A 27,384-nucleotide genomic window follows, 5' to 3' on the forward strand; every position below is an offset into this window, starting at 1 on the left:
CCAGGAGGAGAGGAAATGGAGCGCACTAAGAAAAGCCAGGATCGGGCTTCAGCTGCTCTGAGTCACACAAGCTGGGGCATCCCAAATGACATCCTATTCCCTATTTAGTGCACTACTTTTCTAGCGCACTATAACGGCCCCCGGTCAAAAGTAGTGCACTATACAGGGAAAAGGGTGTAATTTGGGATGTTCCCACAGTCAGAGAGAGGGCTTCTGCTCTGCTCTGCTGTTCTGTGGGCACTAGCAGTAGTCATGTAACCAAGCCTGTTTAGTCATGGACTATCATATACCAAAGGCATTTATTACCATCCTACTCTTCCTTTAAAAAAAATGACCATCTTTGGTCATATCATATCACATATTATGTCTGTCTGTTTGTGTTCGTCAACAGACAGGGGGTGCTCTGCAGCTCGGATTGCAACAATCACGAAACAAAGCCTATTTTGCCACCTCTCCTTTAAAACAATACCATCTTTGGTCATGTCATGTCTGTCTTCCTGTGTCCAGCATCTCTTGCGTAATCATCAGACAGTAGCCTCATTTGCATCAGACAGGACTACGGCTATTTTTAAATCGTTAATGAGTCTGTTAGTCGTTGATAGCGCTTCGATGTGTCATCCAGCAGCCAACGTCTGGGAGCGGAATGCATTGTCTTTCGACAGTATCTGTCTGCATCGGCTCTTCTCTCAGCCAGCTGTAGTGGTGTCGGTTACATTGTGACTGGCTGTGTTGTGGCTCCATAGCCGATGATTCACGAGCGTGTTTATACTGTAGCCTGGCTGTTACAGTTGTTACCCATTTGATTCTTGTGCTGCTGGTCATGACTCATCTGATACTTGCTACCTACATTGTGTGCCTATATATAGCCCTTCGACTTGATTTCACAGTGTACAACTGTGGACAACTGAATACACTGTGTTCTTAATGCACGGTCTGTTTTTAATACTCTAGGCAGAGTCTAGGCCTATATATCTTGATGTGGTAGTGACGTGTTTATAGACCTACTGTATCTACTGTTTAGCGTCGGAGTCATAAACCCTCTTTTGGAACACTGTAACTGAAGATTGTTCCAGAAGTGTATTGCTGTGATTGTTAAGGTGTAGCATAAGGCAATGGACTACAATAGTAAGAATAATGTGTCCTTCGATTGACTCGCTCCACCATTTTAGATGCGCTTGCTTTACTGCAGCATTTCTCAGGCCTGATGAAGCAACAAAATATGGCCCTCGTATTTTACTCGCTCAATGGGCTCATCAATGATTAATGCTCCACAAAGTACTTGAGTCAAGCATTGGGGCTTTGCATTTCTTTTTAGTGTGGAGTCAGGTGGTTGAATGTGCTTCTTCTTCTGGCTTTGTTGCAGGAGAGAATCTAACCCCACCAAGGGAGTGAGAGGAAACGGATGTTCTTGGCTAAAGAACCGCCACTCTGAGAGTTCCTTTGCTTCGAATGAGTATATCTTGTAGAAACAGTTCCACTTTTGACCAAGCCTGCGTCCCAAATGGCACCCCATTCTCGAAGTAGTGCATTTCTTTTGACCAGGGCCCGTAGCCTCCACTTTCTCTCTTTAGCATTTGTTAGAGTGGTGTTGTCATTTCCATGTGTTAGGAGGGGAGTGGGAACTGTTAAAGCTGGTTACGGGGATCGCAAGCAAGGTCCTGGTCATAACAAACTCCTGTTGTCTCCGTTTGGATGGGGTTAATATGCAGATGTGCTGGTATTGGGTGATACCTCACCTCCATATTGTGTGTCCACAGAATAATGCACTGGGCCAGGCGCATTGAGCAGGAGATCGACAGAGTCTTCCAGCACATCAGCGGAGCCCAGCAGCTAAAAGGGGTGAGTGCTCGCCTAACCTCTCTTCCCCAGGCTAAAAGCTACCGCATATCATGTTTCAACAGGGAGAGAGACAGCTTGTCAAACTGTCCTGCGTTTTCTGATTGGATCACATTGTAACCTATATTTTGAACTCATTGCCCCTGATTGCCAAGTCTCAGAAGATGTGTGTCCGAGTTGCCCTCTGTGTACTGTAAAATATACATGTGGGTGTGTCTTCTGTACTGTGTGTGTGTGTGTGTGTCTGTGTGCGTGTCTGTGTGCGTGTCTGTGTGCGTGTCTGTGAGCCTGTGACCATACTATGACAGGTGACTGAACAATACAACATCCTTTAACATATACTGCACAGTAGTCGAATCGTAAAACTTGGATCAGCTGTGGGCCAATGGGTCCTATACATGGTGAGGGATGGGTGTCCTCGATGCTGTGAGTGAGCGATGACTGATGGTCATGGCTCGTGTTCTCTGTGTTGGTGTCAGAGAAGAACAGATGGTCTGGCAGCCTGCAGTAAATCCTTGATGGGAGCCATGCACCTTTTCCTCATTCATTCATTTACCCATAATCCTGCCCAGTGTCTGAAACAGCTCCGGGAGCGAATGTTCCATAGCCTGGCACTACACAGTGTAGGCCGCAGGAGAATCCTGTGCTCTTTTGAAAAAGGCCCATGAATTGAAATGAACCTTTATCTATTTTATCTGTGGTTTCTTCCCAAACTTGAGTTTCTACTCAACTGCGAGTAGAATGGTCCTGGAGGAAATAGATGTTGTTTTATAGGCTCCTGACCAATTGTGATATTTTGTGTGTATTTTTTTGTACAACATGTTTCCGCCTTTGTTTCCTATGTCCGAAAAGAGCTTCTGGACATCAAAACAGCAATCACTAACCTCGATTTGGATGAGGATTTCTACTTCAATGAGTCGGCAGCGAATGACTTACTGCTCATTCCCGACCAGGCCCAAATCCATGACATACAGAGAACAAAGAGACGGCGTTATAGAGGCCGGCGTGCGGGATATCTGACGAGACTACGGTCGGCAAGCGGATAGACCGCCTCTACCCTCTGTTCTATTGGCCGACGAGCTCCGTTCGAGACTATGCCATCAACGGGACCTGAAGAACTGTAATATTCGATGCTTTTCGGAGTCATGACTGAACAAGGACATGGATAATATACAGTTAGCTGGGATTTCTGTGCATCGGCAAGACAGAACTCAGGGAGGAGGGGTGTGTCTCTTTGTTAACAATGCCTGGAAGTCTCTAGGTTCTGCTCGCCTGAGTTAGGATACCTCATGATAAGCCGTAGACCACACTATTTCCCAAGAGATTTTTTTATCTATATTTTTAGTAGCTGTCTATTTACCACCACAAACCGATGCTGACACTAAGACCCCACTCAACTAGCTGTATAGGGCCATAAGAAAACAAGAAAATGCACATCCAGAGGCGGCACTCCTAGTGGCCAATGATTTTAATGCAGAAAAACTGAAATCTCTGACCTCATTTCGACCAGCATGTCACTTCTGTAACTAGGGGAAAACAACTCTAGATCACTTTTACTCCACACACAGAGACGCATACAGTCTGTAATACTTATGTGTTTCAAGCAGACCACCATAGTGCCTGCGCCCAAGAACGCCAAGGTAACCTGCCTAAATGACTACCGCCCGTAGCACTCACATCTGTAGCCATGAAATGCTTCGAAAGGCTGGTCATGGTTCACATCAACACCATCATCCCAGAAACCTTGGACCCACTCCAATTCGCATATCGCCCCAACAGATCCACAGATTACACACTCTCTATTGCACTCCACATTGCCCTTTCCCACCTGGACAATAGGAACACCTACGTGAGAATGCTGTTCATTGACTACAGCTCAGTGTTCAACACCATAGTGCCCTCCAAGCTAAGGACCCTGGGACTGAACACCTCCCTCTGCAACTGGATCCTGGACTTCCTGATGGGCCACCTGCAGGTGGTGAGGATAGGCAATAACACATCCGCCACGCTGACCTTCAACACATGGGGCCCCTCGTGTGCGTGCTTAGTCCCCTCCTGTACTCCCTGTTCACCCACAACTGAGTGGCCATACATGACTCCAACACCATCATTAAGTTTGCCGACGACACGACGGTGGTAGGCCTGATCACCAACAGTGTTAGGGAGGAGGTCAGAGACCTGTGTGGTGAGAACAACCTTTCCTTCAACGTGAACAAGACAAAGGAGCTGATTGTAGACTAAAGGAAACGGAGTAGCCAAGCATGCCAACCCATCAACATCGACAGGGCTGAAGTGGAGTAAGTCGAGAGCTTCAAGTTCCTCGGCGTCCACATCATTAAGGACCTATCATGGTCCAAACACACCAACACAGTCGTGATGAGGACAAGACAACGCCTCTTCCCCCTCAGGAGGCTGAAAAAATTTGGCATGGGCCCTCAGATCCTCAATGTTTTACAGCTGCACCATTGAGAGCATATTGACTGGCTGCATCACCACTTGGTATGGCAACTGCTTTGCATCCGACGGCAAGGCGCTACAGAGGGAAGTGCATATGGCCCAGTACATCACTGGGGCCGAGCTCCCTGCCATACAGGACCTTTATAGCAGGCGGTGTCAGAGGAAGGCCCTCAAAATTCATAGACTGTTCTTTCTGCTACCGCACGGCAAGCGGTACCGGAGCTCCAAGTCTGTGACCAAAAGGCTCCTAAACAGCTTCTACCCCCAAGCCACAAGACTGCTGAACAGTTAATCAAATGGCTACACGGACTATTTACATTGACCCCTTTGTTTGAGTTTTTTTGAGCTGACTCCATGCACTCTCACAAGACTACTCACACATACTACACTGACACTCCAACACACAAAACACACACACACACATTCACTCACAAATAGGCACTCTTCACGTGCGCTGCTGCTACTCTCTTTGTTATCGATCCTGATTGCCTAGTCACCGTTATCCCTACCTACATGTACATATTACCTCACTTACTTCAACTACCTCGTACCCCTGCACATTGACTCAGTACCGGTACTCCTTGTTTATCAAATGTTATTTGTCACATGCGCCGTATACAACAGATGTAGACCTTGTCGTGAAATGCTTACTTACAAGCCCTTAACCAACAATGCAGTTTTAAGAAAAATATTTACTAAATAAACTGAAGTAAAAAAATAAGAGCAACAATAAAATTAAAATAACGAGGCTATATAAAGGGGGTACCGAGACCTTGTCAATGTGCGGTGGCACAGGTTAGTCGAGGTAATTGAGGTAATATGTACATGGAGGTAGGGGTAAAGTGACTATGCATAGATAATAAACAGCGAGTGGGACCCCTGTGTTGAGGGTCAGTGTGGCAGATGGGTTGTTACCTACCCTTACCACCTGGGGGTGGCTCGTCAGGAAGATCCAAGATCCAGTTGCAGAGGGAGTTGTTTAGTCCCAGGGTCCTTTGAGAGCACATGGTGTTGAATGCTGAGCTGTAATTAACGAACAGCATTATCACGTAGGTGTTCCTTTCATCCAGGTGAGAAAGGGCAGTGTTGAGGGCAATAGACATTGTGTCGCCTGTGGATCTGGTGTGGCCTAAATATCAGTATAGGCGCCAATCCTGCTTGTGAAAGCCTGCTTGTGAACAGTAAAAAATCAGCACAAAATCAATAATGGCATTCTAATGAATGTGTCGATATGACAGTGGTCAAAAATAGTATATTATTGACAGTTATTGGACACATTATTTGTGGCCTCGCTCGTGCTTACAGTATGGTGTGCATCTTCACGCAACAGTTGGATCTCATTTAGCTGTTATCCCTTGTCCTAACAGTCACCACAAATCTTCGACACCTTCACTTGATTTCAACACTTCCCACAAACAAGTCGCTTGGAGTGGAAACAGGTGTCATGGGTTCTGTTCCGAGTGCATCTGCCCACCTTGCAGCTTCTCCTCCCCGGGAGCTGTGTGCAATTTTGGCTCGAGCAATGGCTCGCGTTCAATCTTTGCTGCTCTCTTGGCCCTCATATGTCTCTCACGTAGCCCGTGTGCCAGACTCATGATGAAGTTTCTTCTGCTCATGGGTGTTATTCATGCACTGCTTGAACAACACGTGTACGTTGATAGCAGCCAAGTCAAGCATGTTGAAGAACACAGCAACAGACCAGCGGCGAGTTCTTCCTTACACCTAGTACAGCAGTGAAATCTGATCTAAAACATTATCCGACACGCTCACCTGCTGCCCGATATGGATCCTTCAGCACGAATCAGAATCATTTAGTGTTATTTAACCTTTTTTTAACCAGGAAAAGTCCATTGAGACCCAGAGTCTCTTTTTCAAAGGAGACCTGGCCAAGAAGGCAGCTACAGAATTAAAAACATACAACAATAAAATACAACAACATGACCCAGACTAAAAAAAAAAGCATTTACACTCCTCTGTAACAGAGTCTCCCATCAAAATTGTAAATTCATTTAGTGGCACTAACTTATCTAGATGAAGCATGGATTGTAGACTATTTCTTGCCTCTGGTCCACAAGACGAGAAGGCGGTCTTGCCTAATACTGTGAATGTCCTGGGGACTTTAAGTAGCAACCACCTAGCAGACCGGGTATGTTGGTGAAGGAGACCAGGCTACAGAGGTAAAGAGGGAGTTTACCCAAAAGGGCTTTGTAGATGAACACATACAAATGTAGCTTTCTGCACATGTAAAGTGAGTTCCAATCCACCATTTGGTACAATGTGCAATGGTGGGTGTGTGACCTGGCATTTGTAATAAAGCGTAAGGATGCATGATAAACAGAGTCCAGTCTCTGTAAGACAAGAGGAGGTTGCATGCATATACAACAAGTCACCATAATCAATTACAGAAAGAAAAGCGTCTTGAACAAGATTCTTTCTAGCCATAAGCAGGAAGCAAGCCTTATTATGAAAATAAAAACCCAATTTTAATTTAAGCTTCCTCACAAGTTTATCCATATGAACTTTAAAGGACAACTTGTCATCCAACCATATACCTAGGTATTTGTAGGATGGCACTTTTTCAATGCATAAGCCACCAGATGTGACTATGCTAATGTTCTCTGACTGAGTGTGAACTCTGGTAAAGGTCATGAATTAAAAATGTTGTACATTCAAGACCAGATTGAGTGTAACGCTTGTTGTTGGTGGAAGAAGGAGTAGACCAAAGCGCAGCGTGGTACATATTCATAATGAGTTTAATAAAGATGAATACGGGAACAAAAATAACAAACCGACAAACGAACAGTTCTGCAAAGTGCAACAACAACACTAAACAGAAAATAACTACCCACAACTGAAGTGGGAAAAACAGGCTGCCTAAGTATGGTTCTCAATCGGAGACAACGATTGCCAGCTGCCTCTGATTGGGAACCATACCAGGCCAAACACCTAGAAATGGAAAACATAGAACACAAAACATAGAATGCCCACCCCAACTCACACCCTGACCAAACTAAAATAGAGACATAAAAAAGGAACTAAGGTCAGGACGTGACATTGAGACCATAAAGGGAGGCCTGCAGTGACTGAAAAGCAGTCCGGAGCTCTTCAACAGCCTGAACCAGAGAAGGAGCACATGAATATATGACTTTATCATCTGCATATAGATGCAACTTTGCTGGTTGCATCCCATTTCCCAAAATCATTCATACAAATTGAGAACAACACAGGAGCTACAATGGAACCCTGGGGCACACCTCTATTAATCTCAAGAAAGCTAGACTTGTGATTGTCAGCATATACACATTGCATTCTGTCAGAAAGATAGTTACTAAACCAATGTACTGCCCCTTCACTGAGACCAATGTTACTGAGTCTAGCCAGCAACAATTAATGGTCAACTGAATCAAATGCCTTTGATAAATCAACAAACAGAGTATCACAATAATCTGAGATGTCATGATAATTATTTTTCATTCAGATCTTATAGCAACACTAACGCAGCATGTGCATCCATTCATCTTGGTCTTGCCATTGTAAATTATGCACCCTCTCACTGTGTAGCGTACTCCAAGTAGGCCTAGAGTAGACTAACACAACTGATTGGATTTGGTAGACTGATATAGGGTACACCATTTTGAGATTATAATTAGAAAATATCAATACAATAGAATGGCCCGCCCTGTTCATTCACAATTGGTTATTACATAATTATGGGTCTTTTGTATCCCCTCACTCATCTAATCACCCATTCTCCCCAATCATACTATACTCTTTTTTTGTTGTTGTTGGTCTTATGTTATATGGGTGAAATTTCGGTGTAGTTTAGGTTCAGTTTTGAGGCAATTATTGGGGTGATTATAAACTGGACATGGCACATTCAACTATTGGAGAAGGAGCGGAGCAGGCCAGCGAAAATTATTCCAAATATTACATGCCCCAAAAAACTGGTTAGAACACCTGTTCTGTTTGTGAAATTAAGAGTCTAACAATGACAGTGTGTTATATAGACTTATTTAGGGAAAGTCAAGAACAAGGGGGGCATGTCTTTAAAAATGGCAGTAATTAAACATTAAAATGTGTTTTGAGATATTATGATGCTCTGACTTTCTGGTGTTAATATAAACAATTACAAATAAATCCATTAATATTTTGTTTAGGAAGGTCATAAAAAAAACAATACAAGGCAATTTATTTCCAAAGAAATAAACCTAAGTTGTTCTTTTAGTAGACATCACAGGCCCTGCCCTACCACAGTCAACACACATGTTGTTTTTAATCTTTGTTTCCATTGAACATGCCATACAAATAAAGCCATTTTAATGTTATATATATATATATATATATATATATATATATAGGGTGCCTTGGTCCTCCTTTCTTTTTGACGACACATACACTACATTACCAAAAGTATGTGGACATCTGCTCATTGAACATCTCATTTAAAAATCATGGGAATTAATATGAAGTTGGCCCCCCTTTGCTGCTATAACAGCCTCCACTCTTCTGGAAAGGCTTTCCACTATATGTTGGAATATTGCTGTGGGGATTTGCTTCCATTCAGCTACAAAAGCATTAGTTAGGTTGGGCACTGATTTTGGGTGATTAGGCCTGGCTCGCAGTCGGTGTTCCAATTCATACCAAAGGCGATGGGGTTGAGGTCAGGGCTCTGCTCTTCTACACAGATCTTGGCAGACCATTTCTGTATAGACCTCACTTTGTGCACGGGGGCATTGTCATGCTGAAAAAGGAAAGGGCCTTCCCCAAACTGTTGCCACGAAGGTGGAAGCACAGAATTGTCGGGAATGTCCTTGTATACTGTAGCGTTAAGATTTCCCGTCACTGGAACTAAGGAGCCTAACCTGACCCATGAAAAACCCCAGACCATTATTCCACCTCCACCAAACTTTACAGTTGATACTATGCAGTCGGGCCGATCATGAAGCGTGATCCATCACTCTAGATAATGCGTTTCCACTGCTCCAGAGTCCAATGGAGGCGAACTTTACACCTCTCCAGCCGACGCTTGGCATTGCGGATGGTGATTAGGCTTGTGTGCGGCTGTTTGGCTATCCAAACCCATTTCATGAAGCTCCCGACAAACAGTTGTTGTGGTGACATGGCTTCCAGAGACAGTTTGGAACTTGGTAGTGAGTGTTGCAACCAAGGACAGACCATTTGTACGAGCTACGAGCTTCAGCGGTCCCGTTTTATGAGCTTGTGTGGCCGGCCTTCCACTTCGCAGCTGAGCCGTTGTTGTTTCTAGACATTTCCACTTCACAATAACAGCACTTACAGTTGACCGAGGCAGCTCTAGCAGGGTAGAAATTTGACAAACTGACTTGTGGGAAAGGTGGCATTCTACTGTATGACTGTTCCACATTGAAAGTTACTGAGCTTGTAGGTATGGGTCATTCTACTACCAATGTTTGTCTATGGAGATTGCATGGCTGTGTGCTCAATTTATACACATGTCAACAACGGGTGTGACTGAAATACCCGATTCCACACATTTGAAGGAGTGTCCACATACTTTTGGCAATGTCGTGTATTTTACAGTAAGAATATAATGGAATATCCCAAATGGCTATTGCTGATTGTCACCAGAAGCATACTCACATGAGGAATGCATGGAGCCATGGTTATCCTGGGAAAAATGTATATTTTGATACAGAGCCCACCAGTTTAATTTGTACAGTTGTTTGTCAAAAATAGGTTAATTAGAAACATTGGAACCTGCTCTTTCTGATAGGGTATAGCAATCAAAACATCTGGCCTGCATGGACCTCTGTAGGGTGATATGGAAGAAGTGCTATTTAGTGAGCTCCTTACTGCTTTGTCAATGCACGCTGAATGGAAGCAAATCCCCACAGCAATATTCCTTCAGTCTCTTCATTCTCTATTTGAAAATGTATAATATTGTCACCCATCAGAATATTGTCAATTTAATCGTGTCTTTAGGCTACATCTATTATTATTATGTGTGAAATTAGTTTCAATATAGTTTAGGTGTAGTTTGGTCGGTCAACTATTTTCTTACAGTCAGAAAATACATAATCTTATTTTAGTATTTACAGTCTGTGCTTCTGGATCAATCAATACATATTAATTTTTAATTTGATTTTTAACCCCAATTTCATGGTATCCAATTGGTAGTTACAGTCTTGTCTCATTGCTGCAACTCCCATAGGGAGGTGAAGGTCGAGATCCGTGCGTCCTCCGAAACACAACCCAACCAAGCCACAGTGCTTCTTGACACAATGCCCACTTAACCTGGAAGCCAGCCGCACCAATGTGTTGGAGGAAACACAGTGCACCTGGCGACCATGTCAGCGCGCACTGCGCCCAGCCCGCCACAGGAGTTGCTAGTGCACGATGAGACAAGGACATCCCTACTGGCCAAACCCTCCCCTAACCCGGATGACGCTGGGCCAATTGTGCGCCGCCCCATGGGTCTCTCGGTCGCGGCCGACTGCAACAGAGCCTGGACTCAAACCCTGGACTTGAACCCTCGAACTGTGCCTAGTGGCACAGCTAGCACTGTGATGCAGTGCCTTAGACCACTGCGCCACTCGGGAAGCCCATCAATACATTTTTTCTGACTGAATTTGGTGTTCTGAGGTTTCTTATTACATATTTTAACGTAATAAATGTGTTAACGTAGCAATTTATACTTTACCATCAAATATTTATACAATTGAAATATAAACGGTAAGAACGACCTAGTAGTTATGGAATTCCGGCACTCTGAGTGTTAAATACATTTTTTTGTCACTGGCCTACACACAATACCCCACATGTCAAAGTAGAATTGTTTAAAAAAAATTTTTACACACAAATTTAAAATAAAAAGCTGAAATGTCTTGAGTCAATAAGTTTTCAACCCCTTTGTTATGGCAAGCCTAAAGCCTAAGTTCAGGAGTAAAAATGTGCTTAATAAGTCACATAATAAGCTATATGGACTCTGTGTGCAATAATAGTGTTTAACATTATATTTTTAATGACTACCTCATCTCTGTACCCCACACATACAATTATCTGTAAGGTCCCTTGGTCAAGCAGTGAATTTCAAACACAGATTCAACCACAAAGACCAGGGAGATTTTCCAATCCTTTGCAAAGAAGGGCACCTAATGATAGATGGGTAAAAAAAATTAAAAGCAGAGCTTGAATATCTCTTTGAGCATGTTCACGTTATTATTTACACTTTGGATGGTGTATCAATACACCCAGTCACTACAAAGATACAGCCGTCCTTCCTAAATCAGTTGCCGGAGAGGAAGGAAACCGCTCAGGGATTTCACCATGAGACCAATGGTGACTTTAAAACAGTTAGAGTTTAATGGCTGTGATAGGAGAAAACTGAGGATGGTTCAACAACATTGTAGTTACTCGACAGAGTGAAATGAAAGAACCTACAGTATAAAAAATATTCCAAAACATGCTTCCTGTTTGCTACAAAGCACTAAAGTAATACTGCAACAAATGTGGCAAAGCAATTCACTTTTTGTCCTGAAAACAAAGTGTTATGTTTGGGGCAAATCCAATACCACTCTCAATATTTTCAAACATAATGGTGGCTGCATCATGTCATGGGTATGCTTGTAATCGTTAATGAATGGGGAGTTTTCCAGGCTAATAAAGAAACTAAATGGAACTAAACACAGGAAAAATTCTAGAGGAAAACCTGGTTTAGTCTGCTTTCCACCAGACACTGGAAGATGAATTCACCTTTCAGCAGGATAATAGCCTAAAACACAAGGCCAAATCTTCACTGCAGTTGCTTACCAAGAAGACAGTGAATGCTCCTGAGTGGGCGAGTTACAGTTTTGACTTAAATCTGCATGAAAATCTATGGCAAGATTTTACAATGGTTGTCTAGCAATGATGAACACCCAATTTGACAGAGCTTGTTGAATTTGGAAAAGAATAATGGGCAAATATTGTAGAATCTTGGTGTGCAAAGATCTTGAGACATACCCAGATAGACTCACAGCTGTAATAGCTGTAATTTAACATGTATTGACTCACATGCTGACCACAGCGCTCGTGTTATGTGCGCAAGCGTAGCAAAATAAATGTACACATACATGTTATTCAATCCTTTCAATAAGCGTCTGCATAGCCAGGCGCTGAATAGAACTTGGTTCTATTTTTTATGCTTGACTTGCCTCTCCCATCTCCTCATTGGTTTTTAGGAGCATATACATATAAAGTTGGTTGCCGATCACCATATAAAGTCCACAGAAGAAGAAGACTGAAGAAGAGAGATTACTAGAAACTAACTAGGTTTCCCCTTTCATCCCACGATTTAGTGTGACTCAACATGGGTCAAAATTCTACAAAGATCCAGAAAAAAAGGACCTTGTGCATTACCGGTAAAATAACCAACCCAATGTTTATATCCCAGGACAAATTAGCTAGCAACAGCAAGATAGCGAGTTAAATGGCCATGAATGTTTCATGTGTTTCAACCTGTCCCCAAATTAATATAGTTGATTCAGAATTCGTTTTGAAATGTGTGTGTCCTATCGCGTCTGGTGTGGATGGACAAAATCAACATACGCACGATGGCGCATGCGCGTGACCGGTCTAGTCAGCATGTCTGGGGTGTGAATACCTATGTAAATAAGATATTTCTGTATTTCATTTTAAATACATTTGGTAACATTTAAAATACAAACATGTTTTTACATTGTCATTATATGGAATAAGGGGTATGAATACTTGCTGAAGGCACTGTATGTTATCGAAAAGAGGACATCCTAGGTTTCTAGCGAACCTCAGGTTTGCCAATCCACTGTAAAAAAAAAGAGCACATAAAACCCGTTGAAAATTAGCATTTTTTGCAAATAATAATTTCCACACGTGTGCATTCAGCACTGGTTTTGTTTAGAAAAATATAATTTCTATGTGATTTGGTTATATTCCAATGTTTTCTGTGAGTATCCATTCCGCAGTGGTAAAAATACTTTAAAGTACTATCTTTTTCTGTACTTTACTTGACTATTTATTTATATATATTTTTTTACTAAACTACATTCCTAAAAAATTCACACACTTAAAGAGAACATCCCTGGTCATCCCTACTGCCTCTCATCTGTCGGACTCACTAAACACAAATGCCTAGTTTGTAAATTAGGTCTGAGTGTTGGAGTGTGCTCCTAGCTATCTGTCAATAAAAAAATAAAAATAAAATGGTGTCGTTTGCTTTGCTTACGATAAGGAATTTTAAATTATTTATACTTTTACTTTTGATACTTAAGTATATTTTTAACCAAATACTTTTAGACTTTTACTCAAGTAGTATTTTACTGGGTGACTTTCACATTTACTTGAGTAATTTTCTATTAAGGTATCTTTACTTTAACTCAAGTATGACGATTGAGTACTTTTCCCACCACTGCCTATCTGTTATCACATTAATGGAAGGTGTGAAAAACAATAATAAGCTACTGTTTGTGTTTCCCTGGCTGAGTTGATGAGCTGATTTGGCCAGAGAGGAAGAGGTAAGGTAAGAGGTTTAATTTGCCAAAATCTGTCCAAAATAATCCCAATGCGTTTCAATGTTCTTATTTTGGACCAAGCTTGTTGCCTGCCCTCCCGCCTTGGGACAACAACTTCCATTGTTATGGTGGAGACATGAGCATCTCATCATTATATACAGATCTCTGATTTGACCCATCAGTTTATTGACCGCTAATTGAACAACTTGTTGAACAGCTAATTTCACCATCCGCACTCCTGCAATGGACAGTGCTATCCGGGATCCTTGGGACGTCCCTACTCTAAACCCTAACCTTAACCCCAACCTTTACCGTAACCGTTACCTAACCTTAACTCTTACCTTAACCATTTTATATTTCTACTTCAATGGGTTAGGGACGTCCCAAGGATCCCAGATAGCACGGACCATACTGCAATTTGCGCCAATCCTGTCTCTTCAATCATGCGACAATGATTTGGTCATTATCATTCAAGAATCTGGCACTTTGCCGCACTCATGTGTTAATGTTAAATTGCTCCAACTGCTAAATGCCATATTATTAGGTTTATAGCCTATGAGATTAAGATCACTTTATTGCTCAATTGTACACAACGTCCAACTGAAATTTGACTTCCGCTTTATCCCAACCCCTCCAAAATACACACATAGCCTATATACAGGTTGGAGAGGTTGGAGCAAGGGCCTGGCACACTGGGCGCCCGTGGAGCAGTTGTTGTGGGGGGTTAAGTGCCTTGCTAAAGGGCAACGGCAGGCAATGGCATATAGAGTACCACAGTATGAGTCATAATACCCATAAAACCTAGCGGTCAAACAGGGAAAATTGTTTTTCCACCATTCATTTTTCCAATAGGGGATTTTAGAAACACTTCAAATAAGGGCTGATACCCTGGCATGAAGTTTTGATGACCATGTAAACCTCTTTCGGACAAGGTGACTTTTATCAATATATTAGCCTGTATTTACCCCCAACAAATTAAATGTTAATTAGCTGCTAATGTGGCTTTCATAAAGAACTGCAAATGATTGATAATATGATGATAATAATAATAATAATAATACATGGGACTTATATAGCGCTTTTCAAGGACCCAGAGTCGCTTTACAATTATATAAATTAAATAGAAAAACAAACAGGAGTCAAAACAAAACATCAGACAAACAAGACATGAATGAAGAGAGGGCTCAAAGAAGGGAAAGAGTGTGATGTATCAGTGTATGGGGGGGGCAGGGTTTGGAGATGAACACAGTTTAGGGTAAGGGGTATGGTGAAGGTTAGGGGAGGGGGCTTAAAGGTAGTCCCTGATGATCTGGAAGAGACTGCGAAATCAAGGAAAAGGTAAGAATCTCTGGATTAACTATCTATTGTTAGCTAGTTTGCTGTCCCCACTTGCTTCAAGATGTTCACCATTGTTCCTGTACCAAAGAAAGCAAAGGTAACTGAACTAAATGACTATCACCCCTTCTGCCATTATGAATTGCTTTGAGAGGCTAGTTAAGGATCATATCACCTACCTTACCTGACACCCTAGACCCACTTCAATTTGCATACCGCCCCAGTAGATCCACAGACGATGCAATCGCCAATGCACTGCACATTGCCCTATCCCATCTGGGCAAGAGGAATACCTATGTAAGAAAGCTGTTCATTGACTATAGCTCATCCTTCAACACCATAGTACCCTCAAGCTCATCATTAAGCTCGGGGCCCTGGGTCTGAACCCCGCCCTGTGCAACTGGGTCCTGAACTTCCTGATGGGCCGCCCCCAGATAGTGAAGGTAGGAAACAAACACCTCCGCTTCGCTGATCCTCAACACAGGGGCCCTACAAGAGTGTGTGCTCAGCCTCTTCCTGTACTCCCTGTTCACTCATGACTGCATGGCCATGCAACTCAATCATCAAGTTTGCAGATGACACAACTGTAGTAGGTAGGCCTGATTACCAACAATGACGAGACAGCCTACAGTGAGGAGGTGAGGGCCCTGGCGTGGTGGTTCCAATAAAATAACCACTCCCTCAACGTCAACAAAATGAAGGAGCTGATCGTGGACTTCACGAAACAGCAAAGGGAGCATGCCCCTATCCACATTGACGGGACCGCAGTGGAGAAGGTGAAAAGCTTCAAGTTTCTCAGCGTACACATCACTGACAATCTGAGTGTGGTGAAGAAGGCGCAACAGTGCCTCTTCAACCTCAGGAGGCTGAAGAAATTCAGCTTGGCCCCTAAAACCCTCAAACTTTTATAGATGCATAATTGAGAACATCCTGTCAGGCTGTATCACTGCCTGGTACGGCAACTGCACCGCCCCCAACCTCAGGGCTCTCCAGAGGGTGATTCGGTCTGCCCAACGCATCACCGGGGGCACACTGCCTGCCCTCTAGGAGACCTATGGCACCCGATGTCACGGGAAGGCCAAAAAGATCATCAAGGACATCAACCACTCGAGGCACGGCTTGTTTACCTTGCTACCATCCAGAATGTGAGGTCATTACAGTTGCATCAAAGCTGGGACCGAGAGACTGAAAAACAGCTTTTATCTCAAGGCCATCAGACTGTTAAATAGCCATAACTAGCAGTCCACCACCCGGTTACTCAACCCTGCACCTTAGTGGTTGCTGACCTATTTAGAAAGACATGGAATCACAGGTCACTTTAATAATGGTTTATTAACATACTGCTTTACTCATGTCACATGTATATATTGTATTCTATTCTACTGTATTTTAGTCAATGCCACTCTGACATTGCTCGTCCTAATATTTATATATTTCTTACTTCCATTCATTTACATTTAGATGTGTGTGTATTGTTGTGAATTGTTACATACTACTGCACTGTTTGAGCTAGAAACACAAGCATTTCGCTACACCCACAATAACATCTGCTAAATATGTGTATGTGACCAATAAAATGTGATTTGATATGATAAATTAAGTAATTAATATTTTGTCTAAATGTCTTTAAATGTACCTGTTATCAAAATTACCGACGAGAGATGACATGCAGTAGTTTTCAGGGATTTGTAGTCTTGCATGATTTCTACCTTGATGCTAATTAGCATTATCGATGAATGTTGGAAAATTATTGGAACCATTTCCCTGTTTGACCTCTAGGTTTTATGGGTATTATGACACCTCCACTGTGGGACTCTATTGGATTTGATACCAGCAATCTTCCTGTTGCCAGCATACTTCCCGTCAGACCCGAGATTTGAATTGAAAACCCTCTGGTTGCTGGCTCACTTCTCTAATTGCTAGGCTACCTGCCATTGGGCTACCTATCGTCATTATACTGTATTATGATTATATTATAGGCCTACATTGTGTTTTGCTGATAAGCACATACTTAGAGTTTAGTCAAGGAGGATATATTTCACATTCCCGTAGGCCTACTACACCCATTCCTGTTCTTAAGTCTTGTTTTTGCATCTTTTACTTTCAGCTTTGTAAACCAGCTTCAAACAGCTGAAAATATAATATTTTTGGTTATGGAAAAGATATTACATGGTACAATGATTCTCTAGACTCTACTTGCTTGTTTTGTCACATATGTTGGATGTGTCTCAATCATCTCAAGGCTTAAAAATCATTTTTAACCTGTCTCCTCCCCTTCATCTACACTGATTGAAGTTGATTTTTAACATGTGACATAGATAAGAGGTCATAGCTTTCACCTGGTCAGTCCACAGTATGTCATGGAAGGAGGAGGTGTTCTTAATGTTTTGTACACTCAGTGGAAGTTATGATGGGTGGTGAAAGATGCTTGACTGCTGTTTGACAAATTAAAATATTCTGGCTCATCCATAATAATCTCATTATGTAGACAAGCCTACCAGCACTGTATGTGCGAGCTGTTGGTTAGAGCGCACAGTGCGAAGACTGGAGTAGGCACATTTGCAATTTAAAGCAACAGTTTTTGTGTCAAAACTATCAGTAGATTTGAAAATGCAATGGAAACATATTGAACTTTAGATTTTTATTCGGTACATGAAAACTTAAGAGAAAAATAAAATGTTGTGTGCACTAAGTCATCATGCATTTCTATCTGCAACAAGTCCATTTGTTGGAAACACCACTGGTGGGAAAATGTGCATATTTTGTTAATGCGCATTCTAGAATATTCTCATGACAATCTGTCTCTAATTGGATAGAAACCTAGCTTTTGTGGTCTTATTTTCATGAACAGATTTTGGGTGGAGTAAACCCTCTCACTTCGCCTCTTCCTCTCTGTGTATTTCTGAATGTCATGGCCTTTTTCATTTTATGGCCACTCTATCCATATTCTCAAGAGATATGTCAATCAATGCAAATAAGAAGACCGATTTTCGGGAAGTCTTCTGGCCTGACAAACACCACTGTAGCTCGTTTGTGACTAGAGGGAGTACAGCTACAACTGGAAGGGACTTTTTATCTGGTTAGGAGAGCAATTTAGCTACCCTTTTCCTAACCTTAACCTAAGTCTCCTAACCAGCCACATTAATTGTCCTAACCTGCTGCTCAAGTTCTCCTAACCTGCTATGAAAAAGTAACTTATGGTCGTAGCTGTACTCCCTCTAGTCAGAAGCCTGTAGCGCTGCCACCTTCCAGCAAAAAAACCCGATATCTCTATCTTAAACAGAGATTTTGATGGGGATTTTTTAATTATGCTAATTAGATTTCCACATGGGTGCGGACATCGTCTTCAGGGTGTAACAAGTAGAAGCTAATAGCTCTTAACCTTGTCATCATTCTCAACCGCCAGTTCAGTTGTCAATCTAGCTGCTCCAAATCTTTATTTAGTATCACTGCAGTCTTCGGGATTAGTTCATACATTTTAAAAACATCTTAATGCATATTTTATTTGATTTATTTCACCTTTATTTAACCAGGTAGGCCAGTTGAGACCAAATTCTCATTTACAACTGCGACCTGGCCAAGATAAAGCAAAGCGACAGAAAACGACAACACAGAGTTACACATGGGATAAACAAAAGTACAGTCAATAACACTATAGAAAATCTATATACAGTGTGTGCAAATGGAGTAAGGAGGTAAGGCAATAAATAGGCCATGGTATCGAAGTAATTACAATTTAGCAAATTAACACTGGAGTGATAGATGTGCAGATGATGATGTGCAAGTAGAAATACTGGTGTGCAAAAAGTAAATAAAAACAATATGGGGATGAGGTAGGTAGTTGGATGGGCTATTTACAGATGGGCTATGTATAGCTGCAGCGATTGGTAAGCTGCTCAGATAGCTGGTGCTTAAAGTTAGTGAGGGAGATATAAGTTTCCAACTTCAGCGATTTTTACAATTTGTTCCAGTCCTTGGCAGTAGAGAACTGGAAGGAAAGGTGGCCAAAGCAGGTGTGGGCTTTAGGGATGACCAGTGAGATATACCTGCTGGAGCGCATGCTACGGTTGGATGTTATTACGGTGACTAGTGAGCTGAGATAAGGCAGAGCTTTACCTAGCAAAGACTTATAGATGACCTGGAGCCAGTGGGTCTGGCGACAAATATTTAGCGAGGGCCAGCCGACGAGAGCATACAGGTCACAGTGGTGGGTGGTATATGGGGCTTTGGTGACAAAACGGATGGAACTGTGATAGACTGTATCCAGTTTGCTGAGTAGAGTGTTGGAGGCTATTTTGTAAATGACATCGCCGAAGTCGAGGATAGTCAGTTTTACGAGGGTATGTTTGGCAGCGTGAGTGAAGGAGGCTTTGTTGCGAAATAGGGAGCCGATTCTAGATTTAATTTTGGATTGAAGAGGCTTAATATGAGTCTGGAAGAGCGTTTACAGTCTAGCCAGACATCTAGGTATTTGTAATTGTCCACATATTCTAAGTCAGAACCGTCCAGAGTAGTAATGCTAGTCAGGCGTGCAGGTGCGGGCAGCAATCAGTTGAAGAGCATGCATTTAGTTTTACTTGCATTTAAGAGCAGTTGGAGGTCACAGAAGGAGTGTTGTATGGCATTTTAGAAAGAGAGGGTCCAGATTGTCTAGCCCAGCTGATTTGTACGGGTCCAGGTTTTGCCGCTCTTTCAGAACATCAGCTATCTGGTTTTGGGTGAAGGAGAAGCTGGGGAGGCTTGTGCTAGTTGCTGCGGGGGTGCAGAGCTGTTGGCCGGGGTTGGGGTAGCCAGGAGGAAAGCATGGCCAGCCATAGAGAAATGCTTGTTGAAATTCTCGATTATCGTGGATTTATTGGTGGTGACGGTGTTTCCTAGTGTAAAGGTTTTCCTCCTCTTTGTCTGAAGAGGAGAGGCGAGAAGGATCGGAGGACCAATATGTGGAGTGGTAAGTGTCCATGGTTCTTTTTAATAAGAAATACTCAACATGAACAACTGAATACAAAAACAATAAACGTGGAATGAACGAAAACCAAAACAGAACCGTGTAGTGAAACACACAGACACGGAAACAAACACCCACAAACAAACAGTGAAACCCAGGCTACCTAAGTATGATTCTCAATCAGAGACAACTAATGACACCTGCCTCTGATTGAGAACCATACTAGGCCGAAAACATAGAAATCCCAAAATCATAGAAAAACAAACAGACTGCTCACCCCAACTCACGCCCTGACCATACTAAATAATGACAAAACAAAGGAAATAAAGGTCAGAACGTGACACCTAGCCTCAGTGCAGTGGGCAGCTGGGAGGAGGTGCTCTTATTCTCCATGGACTTTACAGTGTCCCAGAAGGTTTTGGAGTTAGAGCTACAGGATGCAAATTTATGTTTGAAAAAGCTAGCCTTTGCTTTCCTAACTTACTGTGTGTATTGGTCATCCCATATCCAGTCCTCCTTTTACCACGCTGCTTGGTCCTTTTGTGGTGGGTAGTTCTGTCACGGCCGTCTTCCTGGAAGGAATACGTGGACCAAAGCGCAGTGTGGTGAGCGTACATTTCTGTTTATTTAGGTAAATGTCACCAACAAAACAAAGAAATGACCGTGAAGCTTAACTTAGGCTATAGTCCCCTAACAAAGATAACTACCCACAAATAACAAAGGGAAAAGGCTGCCTAAGTATGATTCCCAATCAGAGACAATGATAGACAGCTGTCCCTGATTGAGAAACATACCCGGCCAAAACATAGAACTAAAGAACATAGAATACAGAACATAGAATGCCCACCCAACTCACACCCTGACCAAACGAAAATAGAGACATAAAAAGCTCTCAAAGGTCAGGGCGTGACAATATCCTAGTTTAGGTCACCTAACAGAATGAACTCTGAAGATAGATGGGGGCAACGTAATGCCGGGAGAGTGATGGGTGTGGAGTCAGACGCAGAGAGCAGAAGGTAAACGGGAAAAACGCCTTAATGTCCTCAGGAACAGGTACAAAATAGGGTGAAGCCCAAAACACAGGCGCAAACAACAACCCAAACACCACTGTTACAAACACCGGACAGCGAAAACCCAAAATCAACAATACACCACCAATGTACAATAACAACAAGCCCGCACCAACACCAGTGGGCTAAACGAACTTAAATTAATACCCATCCCAAAACCCCAACAAGGAACAGGTGAAAACAATTAGACCAAAACAAACGCGCAAAGCGAGCATAGAAGTGATTTAGCTCATCTGGTATACTCGTGTCACGGGGCAGCTCGCGGCTGTGCTTCCCTTTGTAGTCTGTAATAGTTTGCAAGCGCTGCCACATCCGACGAGTGTCAGAGATGGTGTAGTATGATTAATCTTAGCCCTGTATTGACGCTTTGCCTGTTTGATGGTTCATCACAGAGCGTAGCAGGATTTCTTATAAGCTTCCAGGTTAGAGTCCCGCACCTTGAAAGCGGAAGCCCTACCCTTTAGCTCAATGCAAATGTTGCCTGTAATCCATGACTTCTGGTTGGGGTATGTACGTACAGACAAGGTGGGGACAACGTCCTCAATGCACTTATTGATAAAGCCAGTGACTGATGTGGTGTATTCCTCAATGTCATCGGAAGAATCCCGTAACATGTTCCAGTCTGTGATAGCAAAGCAGTCCTGTAGTTTAGCATCTGCTTCATCTGACCATTTTTATAGATCGAGTCACTGGTGCTTCCTGCTTTCCTTTTTGCTTCTAAGCAGTAATCAGGAGGATAGAGTTGTGGTTGCATTTACCAAATGGAGGGCGAGGGAGAGCTTTGTACGTGTCTCTGTTTGTGGAGTACAGGTGATCTAGAATTCTTTTCCCTCTGGTTGCACATTTAACATGTTGATAGAGATTTGGTAGAACTGATTTAAGCTTCCCTGCATAAAAGTCTCCAGCCAATAGGAGCGCCGCCTCTGGGTGAGTGGTTTCCTGTTTTCTTATTTCCTTATACAGCTGACTGAGTGTGATCTTATTTCCAGCATCTGTCTGTGGTGGTAAATAAACAGCCACCAAAAGTATAGCTGAGAACTCTCTAGGCAAGTAGTGTGGCCTGCAGTTTATCACAATATACTCAACTTCAAGCGAGCAAAATCTAGAGACTTCCTTAGATTTTGTGCACCAGCTGTTGTTTACAAATATGCACAGACCGCCCCCCTCATCTTACCGGAGTGTGCTGTTCTATCCTGCCGGTGCAGCGTGTATCCTGGTAGCTGAATATCCATGTCGTCATTCAGCCACGATTCCGTGAAGCATTGGATATTAAATCAAATCAAATTTATTTATATAGACCTTCGTATATCAGCTGATATCTCAAAGTGCTAAACAGAAACCCAGCCTAAAACCCCAAACAGCAAGCAATGCAGGTGTAGAAGCACGGTGGCTTGGAAAAACTCCCTAGAAAGGCCAAAACCTAGGAAGAAACCTAGAGAGGAACCAGGCTATGTGGGGTGGCCAGTCCTCTTCTGACTGTGCCGGGTGGAGATTATAACAGAACATGGCCAAGATGTTCAAATGTTCATAAATGACCAGCATAGTCAAATAATAACAAGGCAGAACAGTTGAAACTGGAGCAGCAGCACGGTCAGGTGGACTGGGGACAGCAAGGAGTCATCATGTCAGGTAGTCCTGGGGCATGGTCCTAGGGCTCAGGTCCTCAGAGAGAGAGAATTAGAAAGAGCATATGAGGGGTGGCCAGTCCTCTTCTGGCTGTGCCGGGTGGATATTATAACAGAACATGGCCAAGATGTTCAAATGTTCATAAATGACCAGCATGGTCAAATAATAATAAGGCAGAACAGTTGAAACTGGAGCAGCAGCACGGCCAGGTGGACTGGGGACAGCAAGGAGTCATCATGTCAGGTAGTCCCTGGGGCATGGTCCTAGGGCTCAGGTCCTCCGAGAAAGAGAAAGAAAGAGAGAAGGAGAGAATTAGAGAACGCACACTTAGATTCACACAGGACAACGAATAGGACAGGAGAAGTACTCCAGATATAACAAACTGACCCTAGCCCCCGACACATAAACTACTGCAGCATAAATACTGGAGGCTGAGACAGGAGGGGTCAGGAGACACTGTGGCCCCATCCGAGGACACCCCGGACAGGGCCAAACAGGAAGGATATAACCCCACCCACTTTGCCAAAGCACAGCCCCCACACCACTAGAGGGATATCTTCAACCACCAACTTACCATCCTGAGACAAGGCTGAGTATAGCCCACAAAGATCTCCGCCATGGCACAACCCAAGGGGGGCGCCAACCCAGACAGGATGACCACATCAGTGAATCAACCCACTCAGGTGACGCACCCCTGAGACATTACAGTTATTACAGTTTTGATGTCCCGTTGGTAGGATATTCGTGATCTTACCTCGTCTAGTTTATTGTCCAATGATTGCACGTTGGCGAGTAATATTGACGGTAACGGCAGCTTTCCTAGTTGCCTTCTGCGGGTCCGGACCAGGCATCCGGCTCTTCGTCCTCTGCGTCGCTTCCTTTTGCGAATAATTGGGATGTCTGCCCTGTGGGGTGTTTGGAGAATATCGTGTGAGTCCTGCTTGCTGCTGTTGTTGTTGTTGTCGAAGAAATCTTCATCTAATCCGAAGTGAGTGATCGCTGTCCTGATATCCAGAAGCTCTTTTCTTCTGTAAGATACGGTTGCAGAAACATTATGTACAAAATCATTTACAAATATCCCGAAAAACAACACATAATAGCACAAATGGTTAGGAGACTGTAAAACGGCGGCCGTCTCCTCCGGCGCCATCATTCATTTGACGAAAGCTGAGATGATTACAATGAATGTTTTAGGACCAAAGACTGTGAGGAATATTGTGGATGATCTGTCCCCGACCGAAGTTGAGCCTGTGTGTTTCTCAGTTGCCAGTCATGCCTCAAACAAGGGAAATAAAAAAGTGTTTCCGGTGGGCGTGAGAAATTTCTCTGATGGAGTGTAGTTCAAGTTACTTGACGTTTATGAAGACAGTGATGAAACTGAAAAAGGCATACATCAAGCTCTGATGAACTGTCTGGAAAAGCATGAACTAGATATTAGACACATCACAGCCTATGCAGCAGATAATGGAAAACACCACTCCGTTTACCATTTATTGATCAGTGCCAACAATCGCATTCTGAAAGCGAATTGCCCAGCTCACATAGCTCATAATGCCTGCAAGCACGCCTGCGATCAGCTGTCAGTGGATATTGAGACAATTGTTTTAAAGATCTACAGTCACTTCTCAGCATCTGCTTCCTGAAGAGAGGAACTGCGTGCATTTATTGCCTTTGTTGACATTGAGTGGCGTGAAATTCTGCGACATGTTTGCACTAGATGGCTCTCTCTTCATCCAGCTGTCGATTGTCTCCTGCAAAGCTGGCCAGCTCTTACTTCATACTTCAGGTCCCTTGGGGAGACCTGTCCTGTGGCACTGAAGAGTATTTTTGAGTATGAAGTATGAATAAACGGAAGCTGCTGAGATTTATCTGTGCATTTTCCACAACTTGGGGTGTGTATTTGACCAACTCGTAAAAAAGCTGGAGGAAACAACGTATTGCATCACAGATGTTTACGAGGAAGTCCAAAAGTTCCAAATGAAGATGCTTCAGTGAAACAGGACAGCTTTTTGGATACCAGACCAAGCAGCTGATGGACAAACAATTGTCCGCACTAAGGTCCAAGCAGCAACAGGACTTTGTGAAGTTCTATGACACTGTGATTACATACATTGACAAGTGGTTTGATTTCTCACCAGAAAATGTAATGGTGAAACTGAATCTGATCGTCCTCTATGAGGAGCTCTCCTTCACTGACCTGGAGCAGGTGATGGTTGCCCTCAAAATGACAGAGACCGTCAGTATGGACCAACTCTATGAAGAGTTTTGTGATTGCTGGGAGGAAATACAGAAAGACAGACAGGATACCACAAAATCCAGCAGTGAGCAGTGGGTGGCAGTTTTCCAAAACCTAGGGAATGCCAACTTGATCAACATGTTCAGGATTGTCTCATTTGTCCTCAGTGTGCCCGGCTCAATGCCTTTGTAGAGAGGATTTTCTCTTTGATGACTATTAAATGGTCAGACTCAAGAAACAGATGCAGCACAGAGCTGATCAAAAATTAACTTCAAATATCTGTGAACTGTGACTTGTCATATAAGAACTTCACTCTGGCTATGCAAATGGATGCTTGAAACAGTCAAGAGAGGCACAAAATATGCCCCTCTTCCTCGAGTTCAAAATGTTTTTTTGTTTGTTGTTGCTGTAACAGTTTTAGTAAAGCTATAGGGCAGGTAGCCTAGATGTTAGAGCGTTGGACTAGTAACCGGAAGGTTGCAAGATTGAATCCCCGAGCTGACAAGTTAACCCACTGTTCCTAGGCCGTCATTGAAAATAAGAATTGACTTGCCTAGTTGAATAAAGGTTAAAAAAAATAGACTAAATGGAATATAAAAATGTTTTGCCTTTCCAATTGAATAAGATTATGAATATACACTGTATTCATTCCCACAACACTATACCCACACCACCTGTCACGTTTGTCGAATGGAGGAGACCAAGGCGCAGCGTGATTTGAAGACATGTTATATATTTAATAAATACGGACACTAAACAAACTACAAAACGACCGTGACGCTATACTACAAATGTGCAGACACAGGCAACTAGACATAGACAATAACCCACAAACCACAATACAAAACAGGCTACCTAAATATGATTCCCAATCAGAGACAACGACAAACACCTGCCACTGATTGAGAACCATATCAGGCCAAAACACATAGAAATAGACAAACTAGACATACAACATAGAATGCCCACTCATATCACACCCTGACCAAACAAAACATAGAAACAAACAACCCAAATCATGGTCAGAGTGTGACACCACCGTGGCACCGTGCACTGGCATGCCACCTTTTGTCCCTTATTTGGTTGGCAACCCTACTGGTGACAGCCTATTTCTCTCTAAAAATATTGGACCAATAAAAAGTGCAATGTAAAATCAAATTCCAACGTTATATAAATTGCATTTAAATGTGTATTCGCTACAATACTCTTGCATGTTCTGATGAGACAGGAAGCTTGTTACTTTTATGTAAGGTTACTGGTTAGTTTTAGTCACAATCTTTACTTTGGGTTGAGAGTGTAGTGTGACCGGACTGTCCGTCAATTTGTGGTGGACGGTGCATCACAGGCACACAAACTGCATAGCGCTGCAAAGCTGAGAGTCTGCTGCAGCCATAGGACGTCTCATCATTCTATATCGAATTTAATTTATAAAAACTCGAACACAATTTGAAGTTGTGATACAAAACCACTTTGTGTTCTTCACAGAGGGATAGAGACATCAATGAATGAGAGCAGTGCACCAGGAAATTTGTCAGATTTTCCAACCACTAGTTTTATACCAAATTATTACAGTAAATTAGGCAGCTGAAATCTCAGCATGTCAATGGTCATTTTCATTAATTGGTTGTTCATAGCAAATGAAGTTTGAAAATTAAATCTAAAATATATTATTTTCATACTATTTACTCTAGCAGTGCGTGCTAGTGCAAAAAGTTAATACAAATAATAAATGCAACAAAACCGCTTTCTAACAGTATAAGGCATTACTAGGTACTGTTCAGGGTCCCCTCATGAAGATATGTTTAATACAACCATCCACTTCACATTAACACTCAACAGGTTAACTAGTGTAGATTAATCATAATTTACGATATTTCATCTGCCTATAAACTCTGCATGCTTTTCCACGTTGTGGCGGTTGTACGACATAACAGACGTGACTCCCAAGTTTACTTCGAAATGGTTATTATATCAATATTTGCTCTTAAATGCATTTCCGCCACAATTGTCACAATCTATTTCACAGACCACCAAAATGATCCACCCTTGTGTAGTGTATTTTGTTTTGTCGACATTGGGAAATTGTACAGACAAATTTGCCGTTTCCATCAGGCCTAGCATGAGTTTCTTTATGCGTCAGGTAATTCATCCCCATGAAATGATTGGAAGGAAACCCGGTTATAGAGAGAAAGATGGCGATGTCATCAATAGTCTTTATTTTTTAAATGATTTATTTAACTTAAAATTTACCTGGAAATTAAGTCAACTTAAGATACAACAATAATGTCACATCAAATGAATGTTACAGCAATATCCGTAAAACAAAGTAAGGTTTAAAATCAGTTTGTCATCAAAAGAATTCGGTGAAGGATG

General features: G+C 42.6%; 1 protein-coding gene across 2 annotated transcripts in view; it reads left to right on the forward strand.

Annotated features, from left to right (window-relative positions):
• Positions 1-27,384, forward strand: part of cacna2d2b (calcium channel, voltage-dependent, alpha 2/delta subunit 2b) — a 90,091-nt gene that overhangs the window by 2,879 nt on the left and 59,828 nt on the right. For both annotated transcript variants that reach the window (XM_042299991.1, XM_024373643.2), the window contains exon 2: positions 1,758-1,839. In XM_042299991.1, coding sequence (XP_042155925.1) covers positions 1,758-1,839 — 82 coding nt within the window. The remainder of the gene's footprint in view (positions 1-1,757; positions 1,840-27,384) is intronic.

This window comes from Oncorhynchus tshawytscha, linkage group LG02 (assembly GCF_018296145.1).
Source record: "Oncorhynchus tshawytscha isolate Ot180627B linkage group LG02, Otsh_v2.0, whole genome shotgun sequence".
Lineage (NCBI taxonomy): Eukaryota > Metazoa > Chordata > Actinopteri > Salmoniformes > Salmonidae > Oncorhynchus > Oncorhynchus tshawytscha.